The sequence below is a fragment of the Sciurus carolinensis genome, chromosome 14 (assembly GCF_902686445.1).
Source record: "Sciurus carolinensis chromosome 14, mSciCar1.2, whole genome shotgun sequence".
Taxonomy (NCBI): Eukaryota; Metazoa; Chordata; class Mammalia; order Rodentia; family Sciuridae; genus Sciurus; species Sciurus carolinensis.
This window is the reverse complement of record NC_062226.1, coordinates 20,756,892-20,782,426: the sequence shown is the minus strand read 5'-3', so window position 1 is coordinate 20,782,426 and position 25,535 is coordinate 20,756,892. Positions and strand designations below refer to the sequence as shown.

Sequence of the window (25,535 nt, the reverse complement as noted above, 5' to 3'; positions counted from 1 at the left end):
TTAATCATGAACTAAAACCTGAGACTGTTAGCTAAAATAAACCTTTTCTCTTTATAAGCTGATTACCTCAAGCCTTTGGCTATTGTATCAGAAAGCTAACACAAAAGGCCCTCTAGGGGACTCTCCCACGCTTTTCGTGACTCGGGCTCCTGGTCTTTGGGAACACATCCCACAGGGGCAGCAAGAATTGATGCTAGAGACAGGGATAAACTGAATTGTCTCTACCAATGTACTTTCTGCTCTGTGAGCTGACCAGGATCAGAAGCCTGCCCAAGGGGAGGCAGCATAGTGTGCAGAGGCCTCTGGGCTGGTCCACTGTCCAGCTTCTAACAGACCTTGTGCTTTTTCCCTGGGCATCAACTAAGTGATCTCTAAACCCTGGCAGTATAGAACCTTTAAGTGTAGCTCAGCACTTCTGCTTTTTTTCTGGCTAAGGTTCTGGTTCCACACTTACCAGCCATATAACCTGAGTTACATTATTTAATCTTCCTGAGACAGTCCTCTGATCTGAAGAAATGGGATAAGAGTGCCCACCTCACTACATTAGTAAAGGATTAAATGAGAAGGTGAAGTAGTTCTCAGCATACACACTATATTTAGGGAAGTCCCCTGAAACATGCATTTTTTCCCCCTTTTATCCCCCTTCTTTCTTTTGAGTGCAGAATTTGTACGCAGCATTCTCAGATGAAAATCTAATTCTTGGGGAGAAAGTCCAGTGGGAGGAAGTGGTGCACTTCCCCTGAAGGCAGTCGGGCAAGAGGGAAGTGCTCTGGTATGTACGAGCTGGACCCTGGATCGGTCACCACCTTTTGGCAAAAGGCAAAACCCACTCTGGATGATACATGAGGGAATAAATCTTGCCCTAGTTCAACTTTGTATTTCGGTCCCTGGAAACATGGACTGAGTGTGAAGCTCATCTGTGTTCTCCCACACATTTCCCAGCAGTGAAATTCTCATCGCTGCAGGCAAAAGGGCCTACTGGGAGCCAGCGCACTGAACCACCACAACGGGGAACAGCGGACGCAGGAGCCGGGCTCCAGTCATGCTCTGTCAGCAGCTTGCCTGCCAGCCTGCGTTTTCATGCTCCACAGAGCAAGGCTAGGCTGTCCTACTGAGCCCGTCTGCTGGCCACGAGTGTTGTGATGACAGAAGAAAGCAGCAGTCTGGAAGCAGGCCAAGTGAGCAAAGGTGATCAGAAACAGGAGGCCTTACCCGGAGCCTGGGGTTTGACCTCTCACCGTATCATCAGCTGCCTTGGTGGCTTTAGGTAAGTCATCCTTTTGAAGCTCAGTTTGTTTATGAATAAGGATGCCCCAAAAGATGATCTGCAAAGTGCTCCCCCAAATTCTAAAACATAAATAACATCCTAGCAGATGTAGGGAAACCTGAGGCTTCAACATGTCAATGCAGGACTAAGCAGCTCAGCTTCCTCACTTCAAGGGGGACTAATTCCCAGGTGGGCAGAGTTCTGGTTCTCACTCAAGAGTAAAGTGATATCTGACCATCCCCACTGTGCTTACAGAGCTGCTCCCTCCCAGTCCCAAGCCTGCTCCCACAGGACCCTGCACACAGAGCCCAGGGGGTAGGCCACCAGCAAACTCCATTTCTCTTCTCTGAGCCAGTGAGGAAGGGCCCCCAGGTGGTGGTGTGAGGATTTGGCAGGGCCTGGGACTTCCTTACCACCTCGTCTTCGTCCTCCTCCTCCAGTTGTGCTTTGGGCCTTGGAACTTTTAGAGTTGCCCCTTGAAACAGTTCATCCTCTTCCCCAGAGAGACTGAAGGAAAATCAGATCATAGAAGATGTTGCTGTTCCTGCTCCTGGCCATAGTGCCCATCAGCTACAAAGGTCCCAGGCTGCAGGATGGGAATCACTCAGTAACACCTCCCTTCTCCACTTCAGTGCCTCCTCCCGCAGCCGGCAGTGGCCCCTCCATGGCCTACAGCCCTAGTGGTCTCCTAAAGCTAACAAATCAGACCACATTGCTCTTCTGCTTTAAATCCCTTAATGTCTTCTCACTATACTTCCATAAAATCCAAACTTTTAACAGTGATGTAAAATCTGTGTTTGCTGTTCCCTACTTATTTTCCAACCTCAGCTTAACACCATTCACCTCTTATTTAATGTGCTTTCTTTCAGTGTCTTGATTGTGGCTTGTCCCTCCCACCATAGGGCCTTGGCATATGTGATTCTCTCAGCAATCTCTCCTTCCTGCTCTTGGTATGGGTGGCTCCTTCCCATTCTTTTAAATGTTTAAATGTTATCTTCTCAGAATTCTTCCCTAATCAGCCTATCTAATGTAGAATGTGCCCTCTTTATTCTTTGTTATAATACCCTGTTTCTTTCCTTTTTTTTTTTTTAGCACTTACCCTACCTTTGTAATATATAATAACATATCTCTTTGTCTTTACCTCAAACTATAAGCTCTTAAACTCATGAACCACATCTGCCTTGCCTATACACTAGACCAGGTGCCCACTACTGAGCCCTGTACATGGTAAGTGTTATTGAACAAATATACAAATGAATGAATGAATGAATGAATGAATGAGTAAACCAGTCAATGTCTGAGGAATGAGTTGCCAGTTATGGAAAAAGCAGACACAACCTTCATTTGTAGCCATTCTGTCCCTGACACTGTGCTCAGAGAAACATACCTGGAATGCTGAGAGCCATGGTTGGGTCTGAGGGCTGTTCCTGCAGCTGCAGAGGTGGCCTCCATACCTAGTGGCTCCTCAGAAGGACCAGCAGAGCTGGTGACATCCTCATCTTCATTGAGCTCTGGAGGCTGGGGCTTTCCTGGGCTCTCAGGTCCTAAGGCTGGTGGGTCCCCCTTCTCTGGGTCTAAAGTCAGTGACGATCTCCTGGGGCTTTCTTGAGGTGGGCCATCTGGGACTGCCCTGACATGCACCGTTCCCACTGGGTTGTCAGACTTGGTTGCCAATGGGCCAGCAACAGGTACTTCCTCACACTCAGAGTTCATCAGTACAGGACCTGGAGGCTTAGGTGGAATCGAAGTTGGGGGCCCCAGAACTGTGTGAGATAAGGTACAAGCTGGTTTGGGTGAGAGGAAACCATCTTTGATCTCTGAAAGTGCCTCTGCAACTAGCTCCCCTTTCCTTCTCTGTACACTGTCCTCAGGTGTGGGGAGAGCCTGTGGCGGCAATGGGGTGACCTCTTCCACTACCTGCTCTGACAGCACCATGGCAGCCGCCTGCCCCTCTACATTTGGGGGTGGGGAACACAGCCCAGGTGTGGCTGAGGCGGACTGCTCCTCGGAAGGCTGCAGAGGCTGCTCATCTTCCTCACTGCTGCTGCCTCCGTTCTCTTGCTCCTGCTGGTTCAACAGCTGTAGAGTCACCATCTGTTCAAAAGCCGAGGGGGAGGAGATGGTCACTGAAAGGAAAACAGCATGAACTATACTTTCTCAGTCCCCATTAACACAGCTGTCACCTAATTCAAATGACTCTGCCTCTCCCTGTCAGAAGAGGCTAGACACATCCATCCAGGCACAGTAGCTCCAGGCAGCCCCATTACTGGTCAACCTAATTTTTTTGTCATGATCTCTTAGAAGGTCGTTAAGCAACAAAACATGCATTCCAATGAAACAGTTGACAGCTGGATAGCTGTACCTTGATTGTATTCATGATGGTCCCCAGAATGGTCCTGCCATCGTAAGATTCCTCCAGCTCAAACTCTCCCCGCAATGACTGGAACACCTGGTTCATGATCTTCTTGACCTGTGTGGAGACCAAACATACATGCTGCCAGAAGCAAGTCATTAAGAGATACATTAAAACCCAGAGAGGGATTTGGAAGGCTAAAATGAAGCCATATTAGAATCGCACAGAGGAACACAGCTGGTCGTGCATGGACACACTGAGCTATGGCCACAGAGAGGACAATACTGAATAACAAGCACACTTTGATAGAAGGGTCAGCCATGAGAGTTCCCTATCAAGGGCAGGCAAACCATGGCATGCCTGAGACTGTCTGAAGAGCACTTACTGACGCCTCCCTCCCACCATGAGCTCCACTGGGACCTGTCCTGGGCTACAGGATGAGTGGCTCGTGGCTGTGGAGCACACTTCCACCCTCTATTCTGTGATTTAGAGTCATCAAAGCCTCAGAAGGATAGGGTCTTAGGGTTTGCCATCAGGGTGATAAGTTCCAAAGAGCTAATTTTTAAATCAGACAAGTAGTGCACCACTAAAGTTAGAGAGAGCTACCAAGATAACTTATTGGCCACATGCTTTCTGAATGCCTGCTATGCATATCCAAAGCCTTCATATGATAGTGTCTGCTGCTTCTCTGAAATACCAGCTCACCTTCTCTGAGGGATCAGCAGCAGCTTCAACCCCAGACATCTGGGACTTGCTCTTCTCCTGTTCCTTGATGTGCTGTTCATTTTGCTCTGTGAGGGCTGTGACTTGGGCCTGGAGGGCTAAGCACTGTAAAATGAACAGACTGCAGCTGTGGCCTTGGGAACCTGGGCTGCTACATGAAGGTCAAGAAATTCAAGCAGAGGTGAACCACCCAAAGCACCAAGTCTTAACCTAACATAGGTCTGCTGGGACCACCTCTGTCCCTTGCCACCCCACCCCATTTGCTGATGCACAGCATTCTATTTTCTTAACACTCAACTCACAACTTTCCCAGCAAGGTCACTTGACCTGCTTCTAATCAGATCAAGAATAGAATGAAAAGGAGAGGGGGTGGTAATAACTCTAGGCACATACAGCATTAGGAACAACCTATTCATCTATAAGACGGCCTCCAAGGTCTCTGAGTTGAAGGCTTTCGACTGGATGGATCCTGAAGGAAAGGAGCTGACCTCCAGATGTGGGACTTTCAGACCATGACCCTAAGCCATCTCGCTCCTTTTCATGCCTAAGGATCCAATGTACCCAAGCTCCAGCCCATCCCAGTGCCTGTGCCCAGGATGTCCACCTCCTTCTCTGCCTTACCACAGCTATTAGTTCTTGGCTCTGCTCAAAGGTCATCTCCTTTGGAAAGCCTTCCAGCTCCCCAAGCTCTTCCTCTTCTGGATTCCACGACACTTAATGCATGTCTTTGTTTCTCTATCTTGACTACAAGATTCTTGAGGATAGAATTCTTTGTATGCCCTTCCTCTGGCACAGTGGCTGTGACACAGCTGATACTCTATAAATATTTGCTTTAAAAAAATGAAGGACCCAATAACAATGAGAAACACGTTCCAGAACACTAGTGCTGTTTTTCTTTTTCCAAGTCATTAACCTGTCACCTCATCTAAGTATGTGAATGATAACCGGAAAACTAGAGGGCTGGGGTTGTGGCTCAGTGGTAGAGCGCTTGCCTAGCACATGTGAGGCACTGGGTTTGATCCTCAGCACCACATAAAAATAAAATAAATAAAATAAAGGCATTGTGTCCATCTACAACTTAAAAAAAAAAAAATGGGGAGTTACCCACACATGGTATTGATATCCAAAAGGATTGACAGGACTTTAAAGCCTGCTGACCTCCAATTAACTGAGCTGCTTAAGCTACCTGGCCGGGAAAACAGACCTTTTCTTGAAGACGTGTTAGCTTCTGCTGGTGGGCATCTCTCTGCGCACACACTTCCTGGTACTGCTGCAGGTGCTCGTCCTTGGCGGAGGCCAACAGATGCTCACACTTTGCTTCCCACTGGGTCTGTAGCTCAGCCTGCACCAGAGACAGCTGCCAAGAGGAAGCAATGACCATGCCCTGGGGGTCCCCGCTGAACCAAGGGAAGTCCACCCTTCATAAAGTAAAAGACTACATATACTTAATAGATTTCATCAAGAAACAACTGTTTGAAAGAACTTTATTACTTTTTTTTTTTTTTTTTTTTTTGGTACCGGGGACTGAATTCAGGAGTGCTATACCAATGAATTATATCCCCGGGACCCAACTCTTTTTATTTTTTTAAATTTTGAAGCAGGGTCTGGCTAAGTTGCTAAAGGTCTCACTAATTGCTAAGCCTGGACTTGAACTTGTGATCTTCCTGCCTCAGCCTCACGTGTGCTAGGATTACAGGCATGTATTACCATGCCCAGTTAAGACCATAATTACTTTTAAAATAAATGTACTTTTTAAGTGGAGGAAAGATGTCACTGGTTGTCAGGACTCCAAAAGATACTCCAACCAGACAAAAGTGCAGGACTGTGCAGACCTAAGTCCCTGGAAGGCAGGGCAGGGCAATAATGAGGTCATCACTTTTCAGGGTTTGGACCCTGAACTTCATAGGTTCAAAACTATTTCTTTTATTTTTTGCAAAATTCCAAGACATGATCAAATCAAGGGCACCAATGCATTCTAGTTATAGATACATGCACATACAGATTTTAAAAATACAATGAAAAATGTAAATGTCAAAGGGACTAGAGATCCAGCTGTGTCCTGCCACTATCCCTGGTTTCCCTTCCTAACTACCTAAATAAATCCCTCCTTTTTTCAAGGGTGATAATGTACCTGAAGGATGATATCTGGTAATTGAGAACTTTGCATGTTGGGAATTTTTTTGTACAGTGTTTTTCATGTTTATATTACATAATTAGATATTATCTTAAAGAGGAAAGAATCTGGACACTGTAGTGCACACCTGGAATTCCAGCAGATTGGGAGGCTGAGACAGGAAGATTGCAAATGCAAAGCCAGCCTCAACAACTTAGCAAGGGCCTAAGCAACTTAGTGAGACCCTGTCTCAAGCTAAAAAATTTTTAAAAAGAGCTGGGGATGTGGCAGGGGTTAAGCGCCCCTGGTTCAGTCCCTGGTACAAAAATAAAAATTTAAAAAAATAAAAAATAAAAAAGGAAAGAACATTCTCCTCTTGATCCTGGCTTTCTTGCATATATTTGGATTATCTTTTTCCACCTTTCTCCAAGGTGAGAATATCAATCGTGAGAAGTGTCATTCTAGAGAATAGGGTAGAAACTAAAAGCTTTTCTTAGAGTCTTTTTCTTTTGAGTCCTTCACACTTTTATTTCCAGAGTTTCCCATTACCTGCTCTGCAGCTGCTTGGTCTGTGGACACTCGGGCCTTTTTCAAGAGCTGTCGAAGCTTGTCCAGTTCCTCCTGGTGTGACTTGCGAATCTCATCCATCTCCTCCTCGGCCTGGCAGCGCTCTTGAGCTGACTTCTTTTTCCTTTCTGAGAGGTTCTTGAGAACAAGAGAACCACCATCAGCTCTATCCAGTTAACACAGGATGAGCAGGGATCGGGGAGGTGCTCTTGACCTCCATGGGTCCTTACTCCACTTATGAAAATTGTTCATTTTTTAGTTTAGTTTTTTCTCTTTATATTTAACATTCTTGGCTACTGAGAGAAAAAAATTGTGATGAGAAGGCAAACAAGAACTTTATCTACCACCCTATCAAGAGCTGGGGAACATCCTTACTCTGACAAGGGTAAAGGAAAACAGACATTCTCACACCTTGCTGGTAGGAAAATAATGTTTATGCCCTCTTTAGATGGCAATCCAGTGAAAAGTGTCCAAAAATATGCATACCCACAAATTCCACAAATCGCAATTTATCTTAAGGAAGCAGTAAGTTATGTTCACAAAGACTTGTAGTAGTGTCTACAGCAAGGAAAGACTGAAAACAGTCAAAAGATCAGAATAAATGGTTTTAAAATGCCCTAAACTGAAAAATCATAAAATAAACTATAAACATAGGTCAGATAGTTTTCCTAAAAAGGAAATGGGCCAAAACAGCCTTACTAGTGGCTTTACTGATACCTCAGGAAAAGTCTTTTTTCCTTTCATATTTAAATTGTTCTAGAACACAATGCAAGATAGAAATCTTCCCATTTCGTTCAAAGGACCTAGTAGTTGCCCGATATTACAATTTTAACTAACAAAAGATAAGGAATAAATAAAGTTAAAAGAGAACCAATTGGAAAAATATTTGCAATACTTGGCTGACAAAAGATGGATACTCTTTATAGGGTTTATAAATCAAACTAATATTCTAATAGGAAAGAGAAGGAAATTAAAAAGAGAATTAACAGAAGAAATGCAAATAGGTATAAATATATGAAAGTTTTACTATTAATAAAAATACAGAGAAAAACGAGATGGTATATTCCACCTGTAAGGCTAAAAAAAGATTAGATAAAGTCGTGTCTGTGGTGTTGGGAGGAATGTGGAGAAATGGGCTTGCTCACTTGGTGCTGGAACTGTAAGCAGCATACTCTTCTTAGAGAATAATCAATATTGATTAAAAAGATTTTGGATGTGCAGTATTCCCATCGATCCCAAATTCTAATTCAAGTAATCTATCCTTTGAGAATGCTCATGTGAATTTGCAAAGGTAGTTATACAGTAGAAGGATGTGCACAGAAGCTTGAAATAATGAAAAAATAGAAACATACATATCCACTGATAAGTAAATAATTAAATACACTGTGGGAAAGCCTCACAGTAGACTACTATGTTGTAGTTTTACTGTCTGGTAGTTTAAATAGAATGAGAAAGACCTCATTCTTAAGTAGCAGTGTCCATAGTACTTCATTACAAAGCATTTAACATAAGCTCATATTTTAAATGCTACCATATATGTATGTTTAAGTGAGTATGCATGTTTTATGCATTACAGAAAACACTCTGACAAAATCACAAATTGTTTATAGCTGTTACCTCTAACACATGACATGAGTTAGAGGACAAAGACAACATTTTTATTTTATACTTTTCTGTATTAATGTGCGTGTTCTAATGGATACAAACTATTATAATTTTTAAAAGGAAAATAAAAACAGATAAACAGCTATTCCTGGCCATTAGGACCCAAGAGAGAAACCTGGCATGTGGAACTTACCTTTTCCAGGGACTCCTTCTCAGCTCGTAGATCAGTCAATTCCTCCTCCAGGGACGTTACTTTGAGTTCCAGTTGTCTCCTGCTCTGCTTTTCACTTTTGAATTTGGACTGTGCTTGCTCTGAGGTTTCCTGGAGCTCTGGAATATAAAAGCAGGAAGACCTGGCTACAGAACCAGAGCCACCACGGATGATGTGGCATTCCAGAAGCTCATTCAAAGCTGCATGCTTTGATCTCCCCATCCTGCCACACAAGCAGCCTCCAAGCTCCTGGCATCACCACACTGACCTGTGATAAGAATTATCAAGTCACCAACCCACATTTACCTAGAATGAGTTATCTCTCTCTATATATACATATCACCTTCTACACATGTAGAATGGAAAAGAAATGTTCCAGTCGGACACCTTCAAAACCAATCAATCCTAAATTCCATTTCAGTCACCATCTTACCACATTGCCTGAGTAAGATAGTCTCAACTTGCCTGGTAGGACAATCTACCAAAGTTTGTTTTTAAAACAGCCCTTCGCAAACAAGGTTTTTTTGGATATTTTTTTAATTTAGTGCACCAAAATTTATCTCTTTGAAAAAGCTTCTGAGGAAACTGTCAAAGAGCAAGCACCACAAAAGCAGAAATGATATATCTGTATGTTATTCAAATCTAAGACTGTCCAGCACATTCACCTCACATGGGCGCAAGTGATGCTCTAAAAGGAAAGGGATGTATCTTTAAGGTGTCACTCTGCCAACTGACACCAGTGCTTTCTATCTAGTAGGCAGTGAGCTTGCTTCCATCCAGCTCTGCCGTTGTTCCAGCTACCTCCTGCCTAGTGCTCCCGTCTGTGCACTCCACACTGGATTCTAAACACCAGGGCTAGAAGGTGTGCTAGTCGTCACGAATCTTCTATCCATCACCATGTCCAAGGCACCACTTTTGTGCCAGGCACTGAACTAGCACTTACTTGAGGAAAGGACTTTGTAAAGATGAGCAAAATACCATCCTTGCCCTCTAGAGACTAGCATTCTGGAGGGGAAAATAGACATATAAATGGTGCTTATTGAAAGCTAACTGCAAATATGGTCATAATAATGCATTAAGAGTTCAAGGATTTTAAAGAAAAAGATTTGATGTTCTAGAAAACAACTGGGAAATATTCCAAAAGAGGCAGAATTAGAAGAGGACTGGAGGCAAATTCTGATGAAGGTGGGCAAACCAAGCCCAGAGAACAACAAGATGAAGAGCAAGATGGGAGTGAGCTGAAAAATAGCCAGCAGGCTGTGGTACAGAAGAATTAGGATGAACTGGGCAAGATAACAGAAGATGAGCCACACAGCAGGGACTTAAGTGCCAGGCTGAAGAGTTGCAATCCCTCCTGCAGAAGGAGGAACTAAAACAGGAAGTACCTTTCTTCTATGTCCACTGAGTCATGAATTAGAAAGATATTAACTCTTCCAGGTATATGAGGCCAGTCATAAGCACCAAAGATGTTGAAACAACACTTCCTCAAACAAAGGGGAATGATGGCAATTGATCAATTCCAAATGAATGGAGTCAGTCCTTCTGTTGTCGTTTAGGTAAAATAATCATGTAGGTTATATACTTTACCTTGATTGTAGACTCAGTCCTTTGCAAACTTCATGATCATTATGCCAACGGGACTGAGAGGAAGGAAAGATTTTCATTCCTTAAGCTTAAGTGACAACAGTGCCAGCATACCTGAGAGCTCTGCCTGCAGTTTGGCAACCTGGCCCCGAAGAAGATCTGCCTCCTTCGAGCTTTCTGTCAGCTGCAGCTGCAGCTCTGTTTCCTTCTTTTGGTGTGCAGTCATTTTGAGCTGCAGGTGAGAGACCTGGGCAGTGGCTGCTGTTAACTCTTCTGTCACCTTGGCCTAAATAGTAATAAAAGATGACATCACCTTTTTTTGTCTCTAACTAATGAATAACTTTACAGGACTAGGATGACTGAGCTGGTAGAAAGGAAGGAGCTAAGGCTACCCTTAACCTGCCTTGAGCCCATATCAAGCCTTAAAAATGTGCAGCCTCTGACTCAATTCCCTCCCAGAAATTTGTTCTTAGAAAATAATACACAAAATTACAAAAATTTTGCTGGGTGCAGTGGCACATGCCTATAATTCCAGTGGCTTGGGAGGTTGAGGCAGAAGGAGCACAAGTTCAAAGCCAGCCTCGAAATTTAGCAAAACCCTAAGCAACTTAGTGAGACCCTGTATCATAATAAAAAATAAAAAAGGGCTGGGGATGTGGTGGGTTTAAACTCTGGTACCAAAAAAAAAAAATTACAAAAATTTTGCTCTAAAGCTGTTCAATGCAGTATTGTTTAAAGTTGTAAAAGAATGGAAAACATAAAATACTAAAAACAAACTTGATTAAGCAAGTTATATATATCCATCCTATATGAAGCTATTAAAAATGGTGTTTGAAAAGAATACTTAATGGCATGGAATAGTTACAACCTATTGTTAAATGAAAAATAAGTAGATTATCAAATAGTATGTTAGATATAATTCTGTTTTTATAAAATGAACACATTCATGTGAAGAAGGGTGCCGGAAATAAAATGTTTTTCAGCAAGTTAATCTAGATAGAATTATGAATGCTTTATATTTTCTTCCTACTTATCAGATGATATATTTTATAAATGAATTTTTTGAAAAGATGTTTCACAAATAATTCTGTTGAAAATATAATGTTTCTGCTGCTCAAAAATTAAAGATATAAAAAGTAAACAACAAGAAGTCTCTCCCATTCCTATACACTTCTGCTTGGCTATGTAAGGGTAACAAGATTAAAAAGTTATTTTTCATCTTTCCCTTCTGTGTAAAGTAACTCTTTTTACAAAAACTAATGAGATTTTTCCCCCCTTTTCATACAAAAGAGAGGGCAAACTATATATATTCTCTATTAGTACATGCAGATCTTTCTCCTATTTCTTTTTTAAAAATATCTGTATGGTATTTTACCATGTGAATACACTGTATTTATTCTCTATTGCAAGACACTTGGTTGTTTCCAGTGTTTCCCATTACACAAGACACCAATGAATAATCCTGGACACATGTCATTTCATTGGGGTGCAGGAGTGCCTTTAGGGGATCCCCAGATGCAGAACTGCTAGATCATAGAATAAATACTGCTGTAAATTTGTACAATATCATCGGTTTCCCTTCATGAACCCTTTTACACTCCTACCAGTGTTATCAACACTTTTCAAAAATTTGAATTTCTATAAATCTGAAAAATGATATTTGTGCCATTTTCTAACTTTTCCATGATGAACATGCATTTTCTTAATAATAAAAGGATATTTTAAAATCTAAATTTAATACCTTCAAATGTCTCATTTGTGCCTTCTTACAGTGTTCACTGGCCTACCTGTTTTAAAACTGTTTACTCCTTCACTTATCCCAAAGCCTTTATCAGCTTTTTAGCTTCCATTTAAAATCTGACATTCTGACTTTCAACTTCTGCATCTATAATTCCTCCTAGAAGCACTTTAATTTCCTTGACTTCTTCAAGTATTTTAAATGGGGCTCTATACTAGGCAAACATGGACCTACATACGTATAAAGAACCTAAATACTCTCGACCAACATCTGATGAAACTGAAATGACTATCCTGGAAAACTCTCTAATGATATTCTGAATATTAAGGATGATGATAACAAAGATGATTAAAAGAAATGTCAATAAAAAAGAAACATCCAACAAAGGACAGAAACCACATCCACTTCACCTGAACTGATGTGTTTTTTTTTTAGTTGTCAAGGGACTTTTATTTTATTTATTTATATGCGGTGCTGAGAATCGAACCTAGGGCCTCACACATGCTAGGCAAGCACTCTACCACTGAGCCACAAACTGATGTGTTCTTACAACGTACAGGAGAAATCAGATGGCATGAGAGGCAGTGAGTTGTTCATCTTGGGCAACCAGTCTTGTTTCCTGGACATCTATGTATTTCTGCACATGTATTTCTGTTGGACTGTCTCTCCCATACTATTACATTGCTACCACTATTACTACTTCCATATTACTACACTTTATACACATTTCTGCAATTGTCTAATTCTTACTATCATTTATGCTTTCTTACAATGTTCACTGAGCCTACCTGTTTTAAAAATGTTTATTCCTTCACTTACTCCAAAGTCTTTATCAGCTTTCTAGCTTCCATTTAAAATCTGACATTCTGACTTTCCTAAGGGCAAGGGAAATAAAATGAAACTGTATATGAAATAAAAATGGGCTATGAATGAGAATCTGAGAATACATATAACCTTTGGAGCAATCTCAAGATATAAATTTTGCTTTTTGGTAGTCTTAGGTTTTTACCGGTAAAACTCAGCCATGAAGAAGAATGACATTATGGCATTTGCTGGCAAATGGATGGAACTGAGACTATCAGGCTAAGTGGAATAAGCCAGTCCCAAAAAGTCAAAGGTCAAATGTGAATATTAATCCAAAATGGGAAGGAGGGGAGATTAAAAAAACAAAAAAGCAAGAAAGAAAAAGGAAAAAAAAAGTAGGGAGAGGGAATTTCATCAAAATAGAGGAAAGACCAGTAGAATAGATGAAGGGGATTAAGGAGGAAGAAGAAAGGATGGGAAAAGGGAAGAGTAGTGGAACGAACTGACTAAACTTTCATATGAGCATGGATGTGGCAGGGTGGGTCCAGTGTCAGGTATGTCCACAGGACACTAATAAAGAAAAAAAAAAAAAAAAAAACAGTAAACCATAAATGGATTCAAGAGGGATTGGTGGAGTGGAGGGAGGGGAGAGGGGCAGGTGGGAAGTGCTGGGGACTGAATCGGAGCAGGTTGGGTTTCATGCTTTTGTGAGCATGTCAAGATGGACCCTGGTGTTGTATCAAAACTAAAAAGAACAGAAAAAAAAAAAAAAAAAAAACCCACAATTGACAATGGCATCTAGAACTTTCATATGTAAGCGTGGTTTTCATCTCCCAAGTAGAATTAAGTTTCACTTGCTGGCCCATGAAAACTGAATAGATACAGAGTCCAGAGAGCTTTGCTATTCATGGCTCAAAGAGTTCACTAATACCAGACCAAGTACCACCCTCACAAGATCTTGTAGCAGCTAGGACCCCTGGGAGGGACACATTTCAGAAAAGAGGCAATGGAATGGACAGTCACTCTCCTGCCAAAGGACAAGCAGAGTGGAAGATTATGCAAAAACTTTTTTCTCTCAGGTCTTTAGCTAGAAAGGCCTACTAGAAACAGAAAAATTAATTCTTTTACCCCAAAACATATGTATACATACAAAGAAATCTGTAATATATTAACAATGGTTATCTTTGAGTGGAAGGATTATGAGTGATCTACATTTTATGTTTGCCTATCTTTATTTTCTAAGTTTTCTAGAATAAACAGATGCAACTTTTATAATCAGAAAAAAAGTATATGTATATATCTGTGTATGAATTATGTGTGTGTGTATTATATGTTATGGTTTGGGTATGAGGCATCCCCCAAAAGCTCCTGTGTTAATGCAAGAGGTGAAATGATTAGATTTGAGAGTTGTGACCTAACCAGTCCATCCCAGTTTGAATGAACTAACTAGGTTGTAACTATAGGCAGGTGGGGCATGGCTAGAGGAGGTGGGTAACTGGAGGAATGTCCTGGAAGGGTTCACGTTCCCTGCACCCTCTCTCCTGCCAGCTGCCATGATTGGAACAGTTCTCCTCTGCCACACTTTCTGCCATGATGTTCTGCCTCACTTGGGGCCAGAGAGATGGAATTGACCAACCATGGACTAAACCTCTGAAACCATAAGCCAAAACAAACTTCTCCTCCTCTAAGTTGTTCTTGCCAGGTATTTTGGTCAAAGAGAAAAAAAGCTGACTAACACATTGTGTATACAATGACACTTTTTAAAATGTCAAGATAGGCAATATCAAGTGAGAAAGGAAAATAACAGATGCCTATACAGTGAATGGGATTGCTTCCTGATTCCCACCCTGACTCCCACTGCCTGCAGGGATGAAAGGAGCTTGAGTATCTTTGTTTAAGAGGAGAGCTCACTGGGAGACCATTAAGTATTAAGTCAATTAAAGAAAAAACAAAAAACAAAAAACAGGGGTGAGCCAAGACTTAAAAAGTTTCACTAAAATAATAGTGACCATGTAAAGCATGTGGTACCTGGTACCCTAGTCATCAAGAACAATGACACTTAGCCCAGGAGATTTTCTCAAACAGATCCATGTAAATGCTAGTGGATGTTTGCCAGGTGGTAGCTGTGCCTCCTGTTGCTATGACTACTGTTTTTGCTACTACAAATAGATTATCTACTGGGTTCAAAAGACTGTCCCAGACATCTTTGGGGTTTAGCAACATGAATACAGTTGGGCAGATTAATAAGCTAATTATGACCTGTAGGCCAAACTGGCCTACTGCCTGTTTCTATAGATAAAGTTTTATTGGAACACACACACACACACACACACACACACACACGCATACCACTGATGTTCAATATGAATCAAGTGTTGAATTTTGAAAAACAAAGGCAGTCCAGAAGCCAGGTGTGGTGGCACATGCCTGTAATCCCAGCTACTTGAGAAGCTAAGGCAAAAGGATCACGTAACTCCATGAGTTTGTTTGACATTGGTGCAGGCAACATAGCAATATCTTGTGAAAAACAACAAAAAAGCAAGCCAGGCATAGTGGAGCACACCTATAATCAAAGCCACTTGGGAGGCTGAGGCAGGAGGATCGTAAGTTTGAGGCCAGCCTCAGCAATGTAGCAAGGGCCTAAGTGACTTAGTGAGACCTTATCTAGAAATGTTAAAAATGAAAAAATAAAGAGAAGGGGTCCTGAAGATACAGCTCAGTGGTAAAGTGACACTGGATTAAATCCCCAGTACCAAAAACAAACAAAAATAATTACCAAATGTGTGTAGCTACCACTTTTGGAGACTGTGACAAAAGAAGTGAATCCTGTACCTGGGTAGATAACAGAATTGAGAACTTTTTAAAGTTCTATCTTGGCTGGATATACTAAATTAGAATTTATGGAGGTAGGGTTTAAGAATATATAATTATAATCGAGCTCTGAAGCAGCCAGTACACTGGAGAGTCACTTTTCTTTTTTTAAATAATTTTTTAGTTATAGATGGACACAATACCTTTATTTTATTTATTTATTTTCATGTGGTGCTGAGGATCGAACGCAGTGCCTCATTCATGATAGGCAAGTGCTCTACCACTGAACTACAACCCCAGACCTGGAGAGTCACTTTTCTAGAACAAGCTATAGAAATCACTTTTGCCCTATAGTAATAGTGAGGACAAACTCTATTTGGATGTCCCTAGCAGGCCTAAGGGGGGAATGAAAATTAACAGTCAGCCACAGCAAACAAGTGAGGGTTTAAGGTAGCAGAGGAGCATCAGAACTGGACAGGGCTGTGCAGGACAAGGCACTGCATATCTGAAGATCAGGGTCAAAGACCTGGATACTATGGCTAAGCAAGCTCAAAGATTAGCATAAGACATTCATGAAGGAATCTTTATCATTATCAGAATATGAGAAAGTGAGTGAACTCCACAAGTTATAAAGTGCACTCCCAACTTTTCATGTTTTCAAGGAAACCTCAAATATAAATATAAACTTCTTTCTTTTGAGGGGTACCGGGGATTAAACTCAGGGGCACTCAACCACTGAGCCACATCCCCAGCCCTTTATTGTGTTTATTTAGAGTTAGGGTCTCACTGAGTTGCTTAACGCCTCACTTTTGCTGAGGCTGGCTTTGAACTCCGATCCTCCTGCCTCAGCCTCCTGAGCTGCTGGGATTACAGGCATGCATCACCATACCCAGCTTACTTCTTTCTTAAAATTCTTGAGAAAATAGCAGAAAAAAGGGTTGAGATCTCCTAGCCTAGGAGTGATGTCCCAAACAAGAAGGAATTCATTCTGGATGAAATATATCACTGGAGTGAGGAGATTGGGCTCCAGAATCAGTGATTCTGACCCAAGACCAACTAGGGTCCTCAATGCTGCTCCAGAAACAAGTCAAAATTTCTAATTCTGAAAGAACTGAAATCACAGCAGTACTCTGAATCCGGGTTTCCAGATGAAAGAACAAGCTGAACACAGGAAGGAGCACCTAGACAATCTCAAAATCCACTACACATTTGTTACCTGGCACAACAGGAATTTTCTGTTGATCCTTTAAAGAATAAATTTAGTCTCTTTCTCCTTCTCCCTCTTCTCCTCACCCTCTTCTTTCCATCTCTCTCTCTCTCTATCTCTCTCTCTCCCCCTCCTTCCCTCCCTCCCTTCATCCCTCTCTTTTCTCTCTTTTTGGCACCAAGGATTGAACCCAGGATGTTTTGCCATTGAGCTACATCCCCAGTCACTAAGTTGCCAAGGCTGGCCTTGAATTTGTGATCCCACTGCTTCAGCCTCCTGAGTGACTGGATTACAGGTATGAGTCACCATACCCAGCTTAAATTTAGTTTCGAACAAGTTGTGTAATGCTTACCTTAATCAAAAGACTAAGATCAGAGTTTTGTTTTTTGTTTTGTTTTGTCTGAGATAGAATCTTGCTATGTTGTCTAGGCTGGCCTCAAACTCCCAAGCTCAAGTCAGCCTCCCAAGTAGTTAGGACAATCAGCATATGCCAGCACCTGGCCAATAATTATTTCAGAGTCAACTTATTGCAAAGCACATTATAAAACAGAAATGCGGATGATGAATATATGAAACTCTGTTCAAGTTCTCTTCCCAAACATGCAAACATTCTGCTGAGAAGCCGCCTGGTAAATACCTACATTGGACCACTCCTCAGCTCAACACATCCCAACCTGGGCTTTTCTCTGCCCAGTTAATTTACCTTCTCTTGTTCAGCATGCAATACCCTTGCCTGTGTGTTTTCTGTGGCTGTTTGAAGTGAGTTGTTCCTCTTCTCCATCATCAGGTTACTCTGCTCAACATACCTGTGACAGAAATAAGGAAAAAGAAAACATTTATCAAGCACTGAATGTATGCCAGGCACAACCCAATGCACATTCGGTCCTCACAACACTGCTCTGAGCCCTCATCACAAACCATATGAAAGCATTTTATTTTCCTTAGCTCTGTAGTAATCAAGTTGGAGGCAGCAAACTGGGCCAGAGGTGAATTGCTCTAAATAACAAAGAGGAAAGGAATTTAAACGGGTGTGTAGAAATGGGGAATGAGGAAGGAAAGAGACAAGAGTAAGAAGGCTCCAAGAAAGAGAAGAGATGAAAAGAAAGGCAGTTTTCCAACCCCATCATGTGGGAAGCAAGCAACACCATTGGGAGAAGAAAAACACAGGAGAATTTTTTTTTTTTAAGTGAAATGTATTGTAACATGTTCTCCTAGCACCCCAAATCTTCAGAAGGATCCACAAAAATTTTAAAATGTTTAGGTTTTACATGGGAATCAGTGACGTTCTGGTTGGTAAAATAGTCAGCCTGCATGGAAGAGAGAAAAGTTGACATCAGAGTTTTCCAAATATTAACACCATTTTTGGAGGTGAGGAAACCAGGGCCTGCCAGAATAAACAAAATGCCCAGAGTCACACAATAAATGAGGGCAGAGTGAGAAGCAAAACACAGGTCTGTTTTACACCATAGCCCCTGAGTTCTTTCTATTGAAAAAGAAAATTGGCAATAATCCAGGAGCTGGGGAGATAGCTCGGTCGGTAGAGTGCTTGCCTTGTAAGCACAAGGCCCTGGGTTCAATCCCCAGCATCCCCCCCAAAAAAGAAAAGAAAATTGGCAATAATCCATAGGACAGGTAGGAAACAAATAGCAAAAATAAGGCTGGGGGTGTGGCTCAGTGGTGCAGTGTGTGCTTAGCAAGTACGAGACCCTAGGTTCAATCCCCAGCATCACCAGAAGTGCTGACCTAAATAAACATGTGTATGAAATTGGGCATGTACACATTAAATCCTTTTATCCATCCTAGCCAGGCCCCGTACCTGTCATTACCTCTGATTCCGTTCAATGAGTTCACTGATCTTGTCATTCTGTTCTTCTATCCGACTGCTCTTCTCAAGTAGCTCTTGCTTCAATCTTTCATTTTCCTACATTCAAAATGTATGATGTACAAGGTAAATATAAGAAAAGTGCCAGGTAAAAGAGAATCACCCTGCACTGACAGGTGACACGGATAACATATTTGAGACAAAAGTTAGGTCTTATATCCACTCAGACATAATAATAGTTAAAAGAGCACATCAAATTATACCCAATGTATAAAAATCACTCCAATGGTTTAGATGCATAAATGACTAAAAATGAAGAAAATTCTGAAATGGGGCCAAAAGCACAGCTGCCTTTTGACTCTAGAGATAGGATAAGTCTGGACCGAATTAAGCCACAGTGGATTCTCCAGAATTTCCTAAAAGTAGCATTTATTACATGCTGGGGTGGAGGTTTTAAAGACAGCACCTCCGGGGAGAGGGCACGGGCAGGGCCTCCAGTTGAGCGTCCGTTCCCCTCGCCCTCACCTGAATGATTCTCTGAATGTTGCTCATGATCATGCTTGTTTCCATCGTCACTGACATGCTAGGAAGAAGCATGGAATTGCCAGCACTCTGCTTCTGTAACTCTTCAACCTACAAAAGGGATGCCAGAGAGACCCCATAAGAATGCTTAAAATAGAGAAATAGAATTTACCCAAGATCTCACCACTTTTTTGAGAGAGCTAATGTGTTTCTGAGATAATCTGTAAATGAGAGCTAGTTTTTTCCCAAAATAAAGATAACTATCCTTCTAGGAAAATCACGAGTAACTACTATGAATACAGGAAACCAAAGGAAAATTTATCTATAGCTCTGGTTACTCCCCATTTATAGCCAACTTGTACCCCCACTTCCAACCTAATCTCAACCCTGATTTGGTCACCTTAGTCATGAGATGATCCACTTTATCAGCCACTTTGCTGACTGCCATTCGAATCTCAGTGTTATGTTGCCGGGCTTCGGTCATAAGAAATGAAGCCATGTCACGTGATCCTAAACAGACATAAGCCAAAAAGAAACTTATGGGGAGACTAGCATGTACCCATTTTTTTAATGCAAAAAAAAAAAAATTGGACTATATACAATGTACAAAAGTAACAGTTTAAAAAGCAAGATTATCCTTTGATGATACTTATATACAGCCCTGGGAAGAGAGGGGAATACAGTCAGAAAAGGCTTCACAGAGGAGATGACAGCCTTGACACGTGATAAAGGGTTTCCCATAGGGAGAAGGAAAATGGATCCCAAACAAGAGCTGTGTCCAGGAAGCTGTTACCACTCTGGAATCACAAGTTATACTGCAGGATATGCTGGCTTCCTCCTACCACTGCCCTAATACACAGATGCTTACTAAGCAAAAGACTAACAGCAGTGAGGCATGGTCACATATGCCTATAATCTCAGCACCTTGGAAGGCTATAAGCAGGAGGATCACAAACAAGCTGGAGGCCAGTATCAGCAACTTAGTGAGACCAAGTCTCAAAAAAGGACTGGGAACAGAGCTCAGTGGTAGAGCTACAAGGTGCAATCCCCAATACAGACCAAAAAAAAAAAAACAAACTAAAGGATACCATCACAGCTGTTTACATTTCACTTTGCTTTATATGTTCTCATAAGACACGCAGACTTCAAAATACCTGGAAAGTTACCTAGGTAACTGTTAACATTGATTTCCTATAGCCAGGGGGATTTATTAATTGGAAAGAACAGTAACTTTTTACTTAATACTCTTTTGTACTGGGAATTGAACTCAGGGGCACTTAACCACTGAGTCACATCCCCAGCCTCTTTTTTTATATTTTGTTTAGAGACAGGTCTTTCTGAATTGCTTAGGACCTCACTAAGTTGCTGAGGCTGGTTTTGAACTTGTGATTCTCTGGTCGCAGCCTCCCACGCCGTTGGGATTACAGGTGTGCACCACGGCACACAGCTAAAGGTATATTATTTTGATAATTTAAAAGTCACCAAAGTTGCTCTCACAGGAGTTACTGAACACCCACCCAGGAGGCTTCATGCTTTCTCCCAGTTTCCTCCTGTGTTTGCTCTTTTAGTGTTTTCTACAAACTCCAGCCACTCTAAAAGGAATCAGAAGGGCTGGTGGGAGAAAATGCCAGAAACAAAACACAGAAAGTAGGCCTGAGGGGACATTTTGGGGATGATGGTAATAGCCTAAAAATGGACTGTGGTGATAGATGCACAACTCTGAAAATGTCCTCAAAAAAATCTTTGAATTGTACACTTAAAATAAATGAATTGCACAGTATATAAATTATACCTCACCAAAGCTGCTAAAAAGAGAAAATAGAAGAGAAGAGAAGAAAGAAAAGAAAAGAGTAGAGGGCTTTTGGAGTGAAAATGAAAACAATGTGAAGAAGGAGAACGTGGAGCATGGTGGGGGCAGAAGATGAGCGACACAGGGAACAGTGCCCTACCTTGAAAATGGGGAGCCTGGGACAGTGGTGCTGGGTACAAGGGTCGGACTGGCTGCAGCTGGGAGGTGACTGCGGATGCCTGGGGATATGTGTAGGCGTGCACACCTGCATAGGGCTGAGAAAGGGCCAAGTTACTGCCGCCTTATGAAACATTCATGTCTGTCTGTCTTTCTTTTTTGTTTTTTTTGTTTTTCTTACAATTTCCTGTGATTGAATAAAGCAGATATTTATTGTGGAGGAGCACAAACTTACTGAAGCTGGAAACGAATGAGATCAAGGTTAGACAGTGGGCAAGAACTGAAGCAGAGCTGTCTATGGAACCCAGTAGCATCCGATCATGAAGCCCCACTCACAAATTGAGGGGTGAGTATCTTGGGTCATCACCCAGTCCTCTGTGATAAGATTAAAGAAAATAGGAATTCATTCCCCACCATCAGGCCTATTGCTTAACACATTTTAAAACTAAGTAAGTTCTGTTTAGTCTTTGTTGAGGCAAAAAAGGAGAAGTGTTCACTGAGATTCCAAACCAAATCAGCCAACTTCCAAAGGATGCCTCTCCCCTGCTAGATTCTGATGCTCATCTGTGTGACCAAGAGCTCTCATTTTGCTTTAAACCTCAGTCACCTCAGCTGTGAGATGAAAATAATAATATCACTTCATAGGAACTAAATGAAGTGATACAGGTAAAGTTCTTAACAACTGGTAAATTAAGTGCCTCAAAACAGCAGCTACTGTTATAATGAGGATAGTTAGTCTTCCTCAGAATAAGGAAATCCAGCTCATTTCCAGGGATAGCCATAACTATCCACCAATTATTTAAACCAAAAAAAATTTTTTTTTTCCTCCCTGAGATGATAATTCTCCATTGAGGGGGCAATGGGACTTTTTTCAGTTTTAATACTCTCACATTAACAGGGTATAGCCTGCCTACTATCGCTGCCACCCCTTCATCAAGAATCCCAAGGAAGTAGCCCCTGTGTCACAGGGAGTCTGTTTTATTCATCAAGTGTGCTGAGACAGAAGAAAGAGTCTACAACCCTAGCACACAGCAGAAGCAGACAGGCTGCTGCCACTGCCTTCTGTGATAACAGAAGAAAATCTAGTTTAAGAGATCACTTTTGGAAACTAACTGGACAGCAGAGGCCAACTGTATTTTCTGTACAGCTTCCACACTCAGCCCATAGACATTCTGCTGAGAATTGTGCAGAATGTTAGCTACCAACCCTGTGATAGAAAAGAACACAGAGGGTATGGATATACATCCCTTGACTAGATACGAGTGAAAAGAAGAGGAAACATATACCGACTGCATCTTTGCCACATGCACCAACTGAACTTTTGCTACGAGCCAGGCTCAGGCCTTGAACTAGGTGTTTGGCTTGCTGTTGCTCTGAATCTTCACTAGAAGTTGTAAGCAGGTAATTCTTTACCCAGTTTAGAGATGAGAAGGTTGTGAAAATAATAGCTTTGAATTACTATGTTTTTAAATGATGTTACCTGAAAGGACTGGGCATTTCCAGACATAGTTGAGTGGGAATCAAGAGATGCAACTTGCATTAAGGCAGCAGAAGGTGTTTGGAGCCCAGAAACAGATGCCTGAGGGGCTAAGATAAAGCAAGACATTTTCACTGTTAGCCCCCTTTACTTCTTGATACAAAGGTGAACTAGAACCTTCCATACCCCCATGCTTCAGACTCGACCACTTCCTCACCTAGTCTCTGAAAATGAACTCCACTTGTGTCCCAGCAATGGACCAGTGGAAGGAAACAGTATTCTCACATGCATCTGACTCAGACCTATGATCCCATCAGCTGACAGGATGTATACAATAACACACAGGCAGATGTTTCAATAGCTGAGTGCACACTTCCAAAACTGACAATGCAATGCAGCACAAGTCATGATAAGTAAGCCAAACACATCTCTGGATCTGAAAATGCCTTACCCAGGGACCAACGGATAAGATTTGCACTCCAGCTTAGTCCTCAGTACAAAAACAACACAGTCTAACTATCTAAGGAACAGTGATGACAATTTTGGTGCTGACCCAATTCAAGGGCACAGAGCCTCAGAGAGGTCCCTTTCTTACCCTGTGAAGTCATCTGTGGTAACACTGGATGAGCAGGCTGAAGAGAGGGCTGGACAGACGGAGTCACCAGGGGTTGTCCAACTCCTCGCTGAGCATTCACATCCTGAAATGGGCATGAGGTTTGGTCACTACGTGTGGATCCTTAACTGATGACTGAGGCTGACTGTCTGCCCTAAACCTGCATCTAGCACAGAGTTTACAGGCAAAGGAGAGGAAGGAAATGCAAGCAAAAAGCCAGGAGCTGAGCGTGTGGGTTGTGGGGAGGAAGCACTCAATTATGCAATAGAGGAAGAGTTCTTCTCCATGAAAACCATAGCAAATAATTAAATTCAGCTAATTTCCACAAACATTCTATGTTGTTGACATTTTAGTGTCAGAAGCAGCCAAACTGACAGCTCTCCGATATGTATAATTTCCCAAACCAGCAGTTACCTTGACTGATCTAGTCTGTTCCTGCAATAGAGAGGTCTCTTGTAAGAAAACCCCAAAATAATCCAGCTTCTTCTCTTCTGCCAAATAATTTCCATAGGCCTCAAGCACCCAATGAAAATTGGATAGAGTAGGATTCATTGACCCTTGTTAATGATTTGTGGTAATATAGTTTTACATTATTTTCCGCATTCTTTCTTTTTATAAAACCAAAGCTATACTCTAAATGAAGTTATTCTATATCTTCACGTTTCATGTAAGGAACAGAAAATCCTGAGGCACAAAATTCTGCTATACTGTAGTTCAAGGGCTGAAATCTCTTGGCCATTCTTTTACTTCAGAACTTCCTCTCACCCCCTGATAGACTTCTGGAAAAGCATCCTGGTTTTAGATCATTACATCTCTAAATCAAATTAAATGTTTAACAGTGGAAAAAGGAATTATGATAAATTGAGATTATAGAACTGTGGGTTACCTTTAAAGGCAATAATGCTTTGCATTATTTATTTATATTACTGATATTAATAAAGATGTTTATAACATTACATTAAAAAATCAGGTTGCAAAGCAATTTATTAAGAATACCTTTTATTAATATTTTTCTTTATAATTTTAAATTATTCTACAACAAATAAGTAGCACTTTAAATTTTAAATAAGAATATCATATTATTCAAATTTCATTTCCAGAAACCAGAAAAACCATAAGAAAACAATATTCCTCAGAAATCCTCTCATCTTTAAAATGTTAAGCTCTAAGTAAGAGCTTGCCCAGGAAGAAAGAAAACAAAATTATAAAAAATAAAATCTAGTTCATACATTTTTTTTTCAAGAACATTATCTTTTCTTCATTTTACATCAAAGTAAAAGAATCCTAAAAATAAATCTCTTGGGCTGGGGTTGTAGCTTAGTGGTAGAGCACTTGCCTAGAATGTGTGAGGCACTGTATTCCATCCTCAGCATCACATAAAAATAAGCAAAATTTAAAGATCCATCAATCTTTATCTTTATCTTAAAACATTTTTTTAAAAAAAATTCAATCTCTTACGTATTTCAATTTAATTAAGAAAGGATGGTTTTATTGGGCTGGGGTTGTGGCTCAGTGGAAGAGTGCTTGCCTAGCATGTGTGAGGCACAGTTCACTTCTCATCACCACATAAAAAAATAAAGATATTGTGTACATCTACGACGAAAATTAAAAAAAAAAAAAAAAAAAAAGGAAGAGGAAGAAAGTGTGGTGTTATTCAATAAGGAGTTTTACCACTGGGTAAAGAAATAAGTTAAAATTAAGTCATTTCAGATCATAACATACACTACATCCTAGGTAGACTAAAAATGCAAATCTAAATTTGAAAAAATAAACGGTTCTAAAAAATGGGATGTTTCTAATATCTGAAAATGGGAAGGCCCTCTAAGCATAAGTCAAAAGCAAAAAAGGAGAGAAAATCGATAGATATGATCTCAAAATTCTTGAACTTCTACATAAAAAAACAAAAATACCACATTCAAAGTCAAAAGACTTAAGAGTTTGACCTTTAAGTACCAGACAGGACAAGTGGGAAGAATAACATTTCCCAAAAGGATCTAAACATTCCCCAAAAGGATCTAAACATTCAACTTACAAATAAGAATTGAGCACCTGTTTTGGGTTGGGCGTCCTGCTGCCTAATGACTAATCTTCACAGACAACAGAAATTCTAGCAAATGCAGTTCAGTACAGCTGCTTTACACTGCTTAAGTCT

The 25,535-nt window shown here is 41.1% G+C and overlaps 1 protein-coding gene across 4 annotated transcripts in view; it reads right to left on the bottom strand.

The window, feature by feature from the left end:
• The window catches only part of Fkbp15 (FKBP prolyl isomerase family member 15), a 60,192-nt gene that overhangs the window by 2,929 nt on the left and 31,728 nt on the right, over positions 1-25,535 (bottom strand). Inside the window, exons 13-27 of one of the 4 annotated variants that reach the window (XM_047524141.1) lie at positions 23,366-23,468; positions 22,774-22,880; positions 21,277-21,391; positions 19,728-19,837; positions 19,331-19,438; positions 18,810-18,904; positions 17,687-17,789; positions 10,538-10,709; positions 8,822-8,958; positions 7,006-7,161; positions 5,548-5,700; positions 4,326-4,448; positions 3,630-3,737; positions 2,655-3,361; positions 1,681-1,774 (exon numbers count right to left, since the gene is read on the bottom strand). In XM_047524141.1, coding sequence (XP_047380097.1) covers positions 1,681-1,774; positions 2,655-3,361; positions 3,630-3,737; positions 4,326-4,448; positions 5,548-5,700; positions 7,006-7,161; positions 8,822-8,958; positions 10,538-10,709; positions 17,687-17,789; positions 18,810-18,904; positions 19,331-19,438; positions 19,728-19,837; positions 21,277-21,391; positions 22,774-22,880; positions 23,366-23,468 — 2,391 coding nt within the window. The remainder of the gene's footprint in view (positions 1-1,680; positions 1,775-2,654; positions 3,362-3,629; positions 3,738-4,325; positions 4,449-5,547; positions 5,701-7,005; positions 7,162-8,821; positions 8,959-10,537; positions 10,710-17,686; positions 17,790-18,809; positions 18,905-19,330; positions 19,439-19,727; positions 19,838-21,276; positions 21,392-22,773; positions 22,881-23,365; positions 23,469-25,535) is intronic. The other 3 variants (XM_047524142.1, XM_047524143.1, XM_047524145.1) reach the window with 3 other exon arrangements.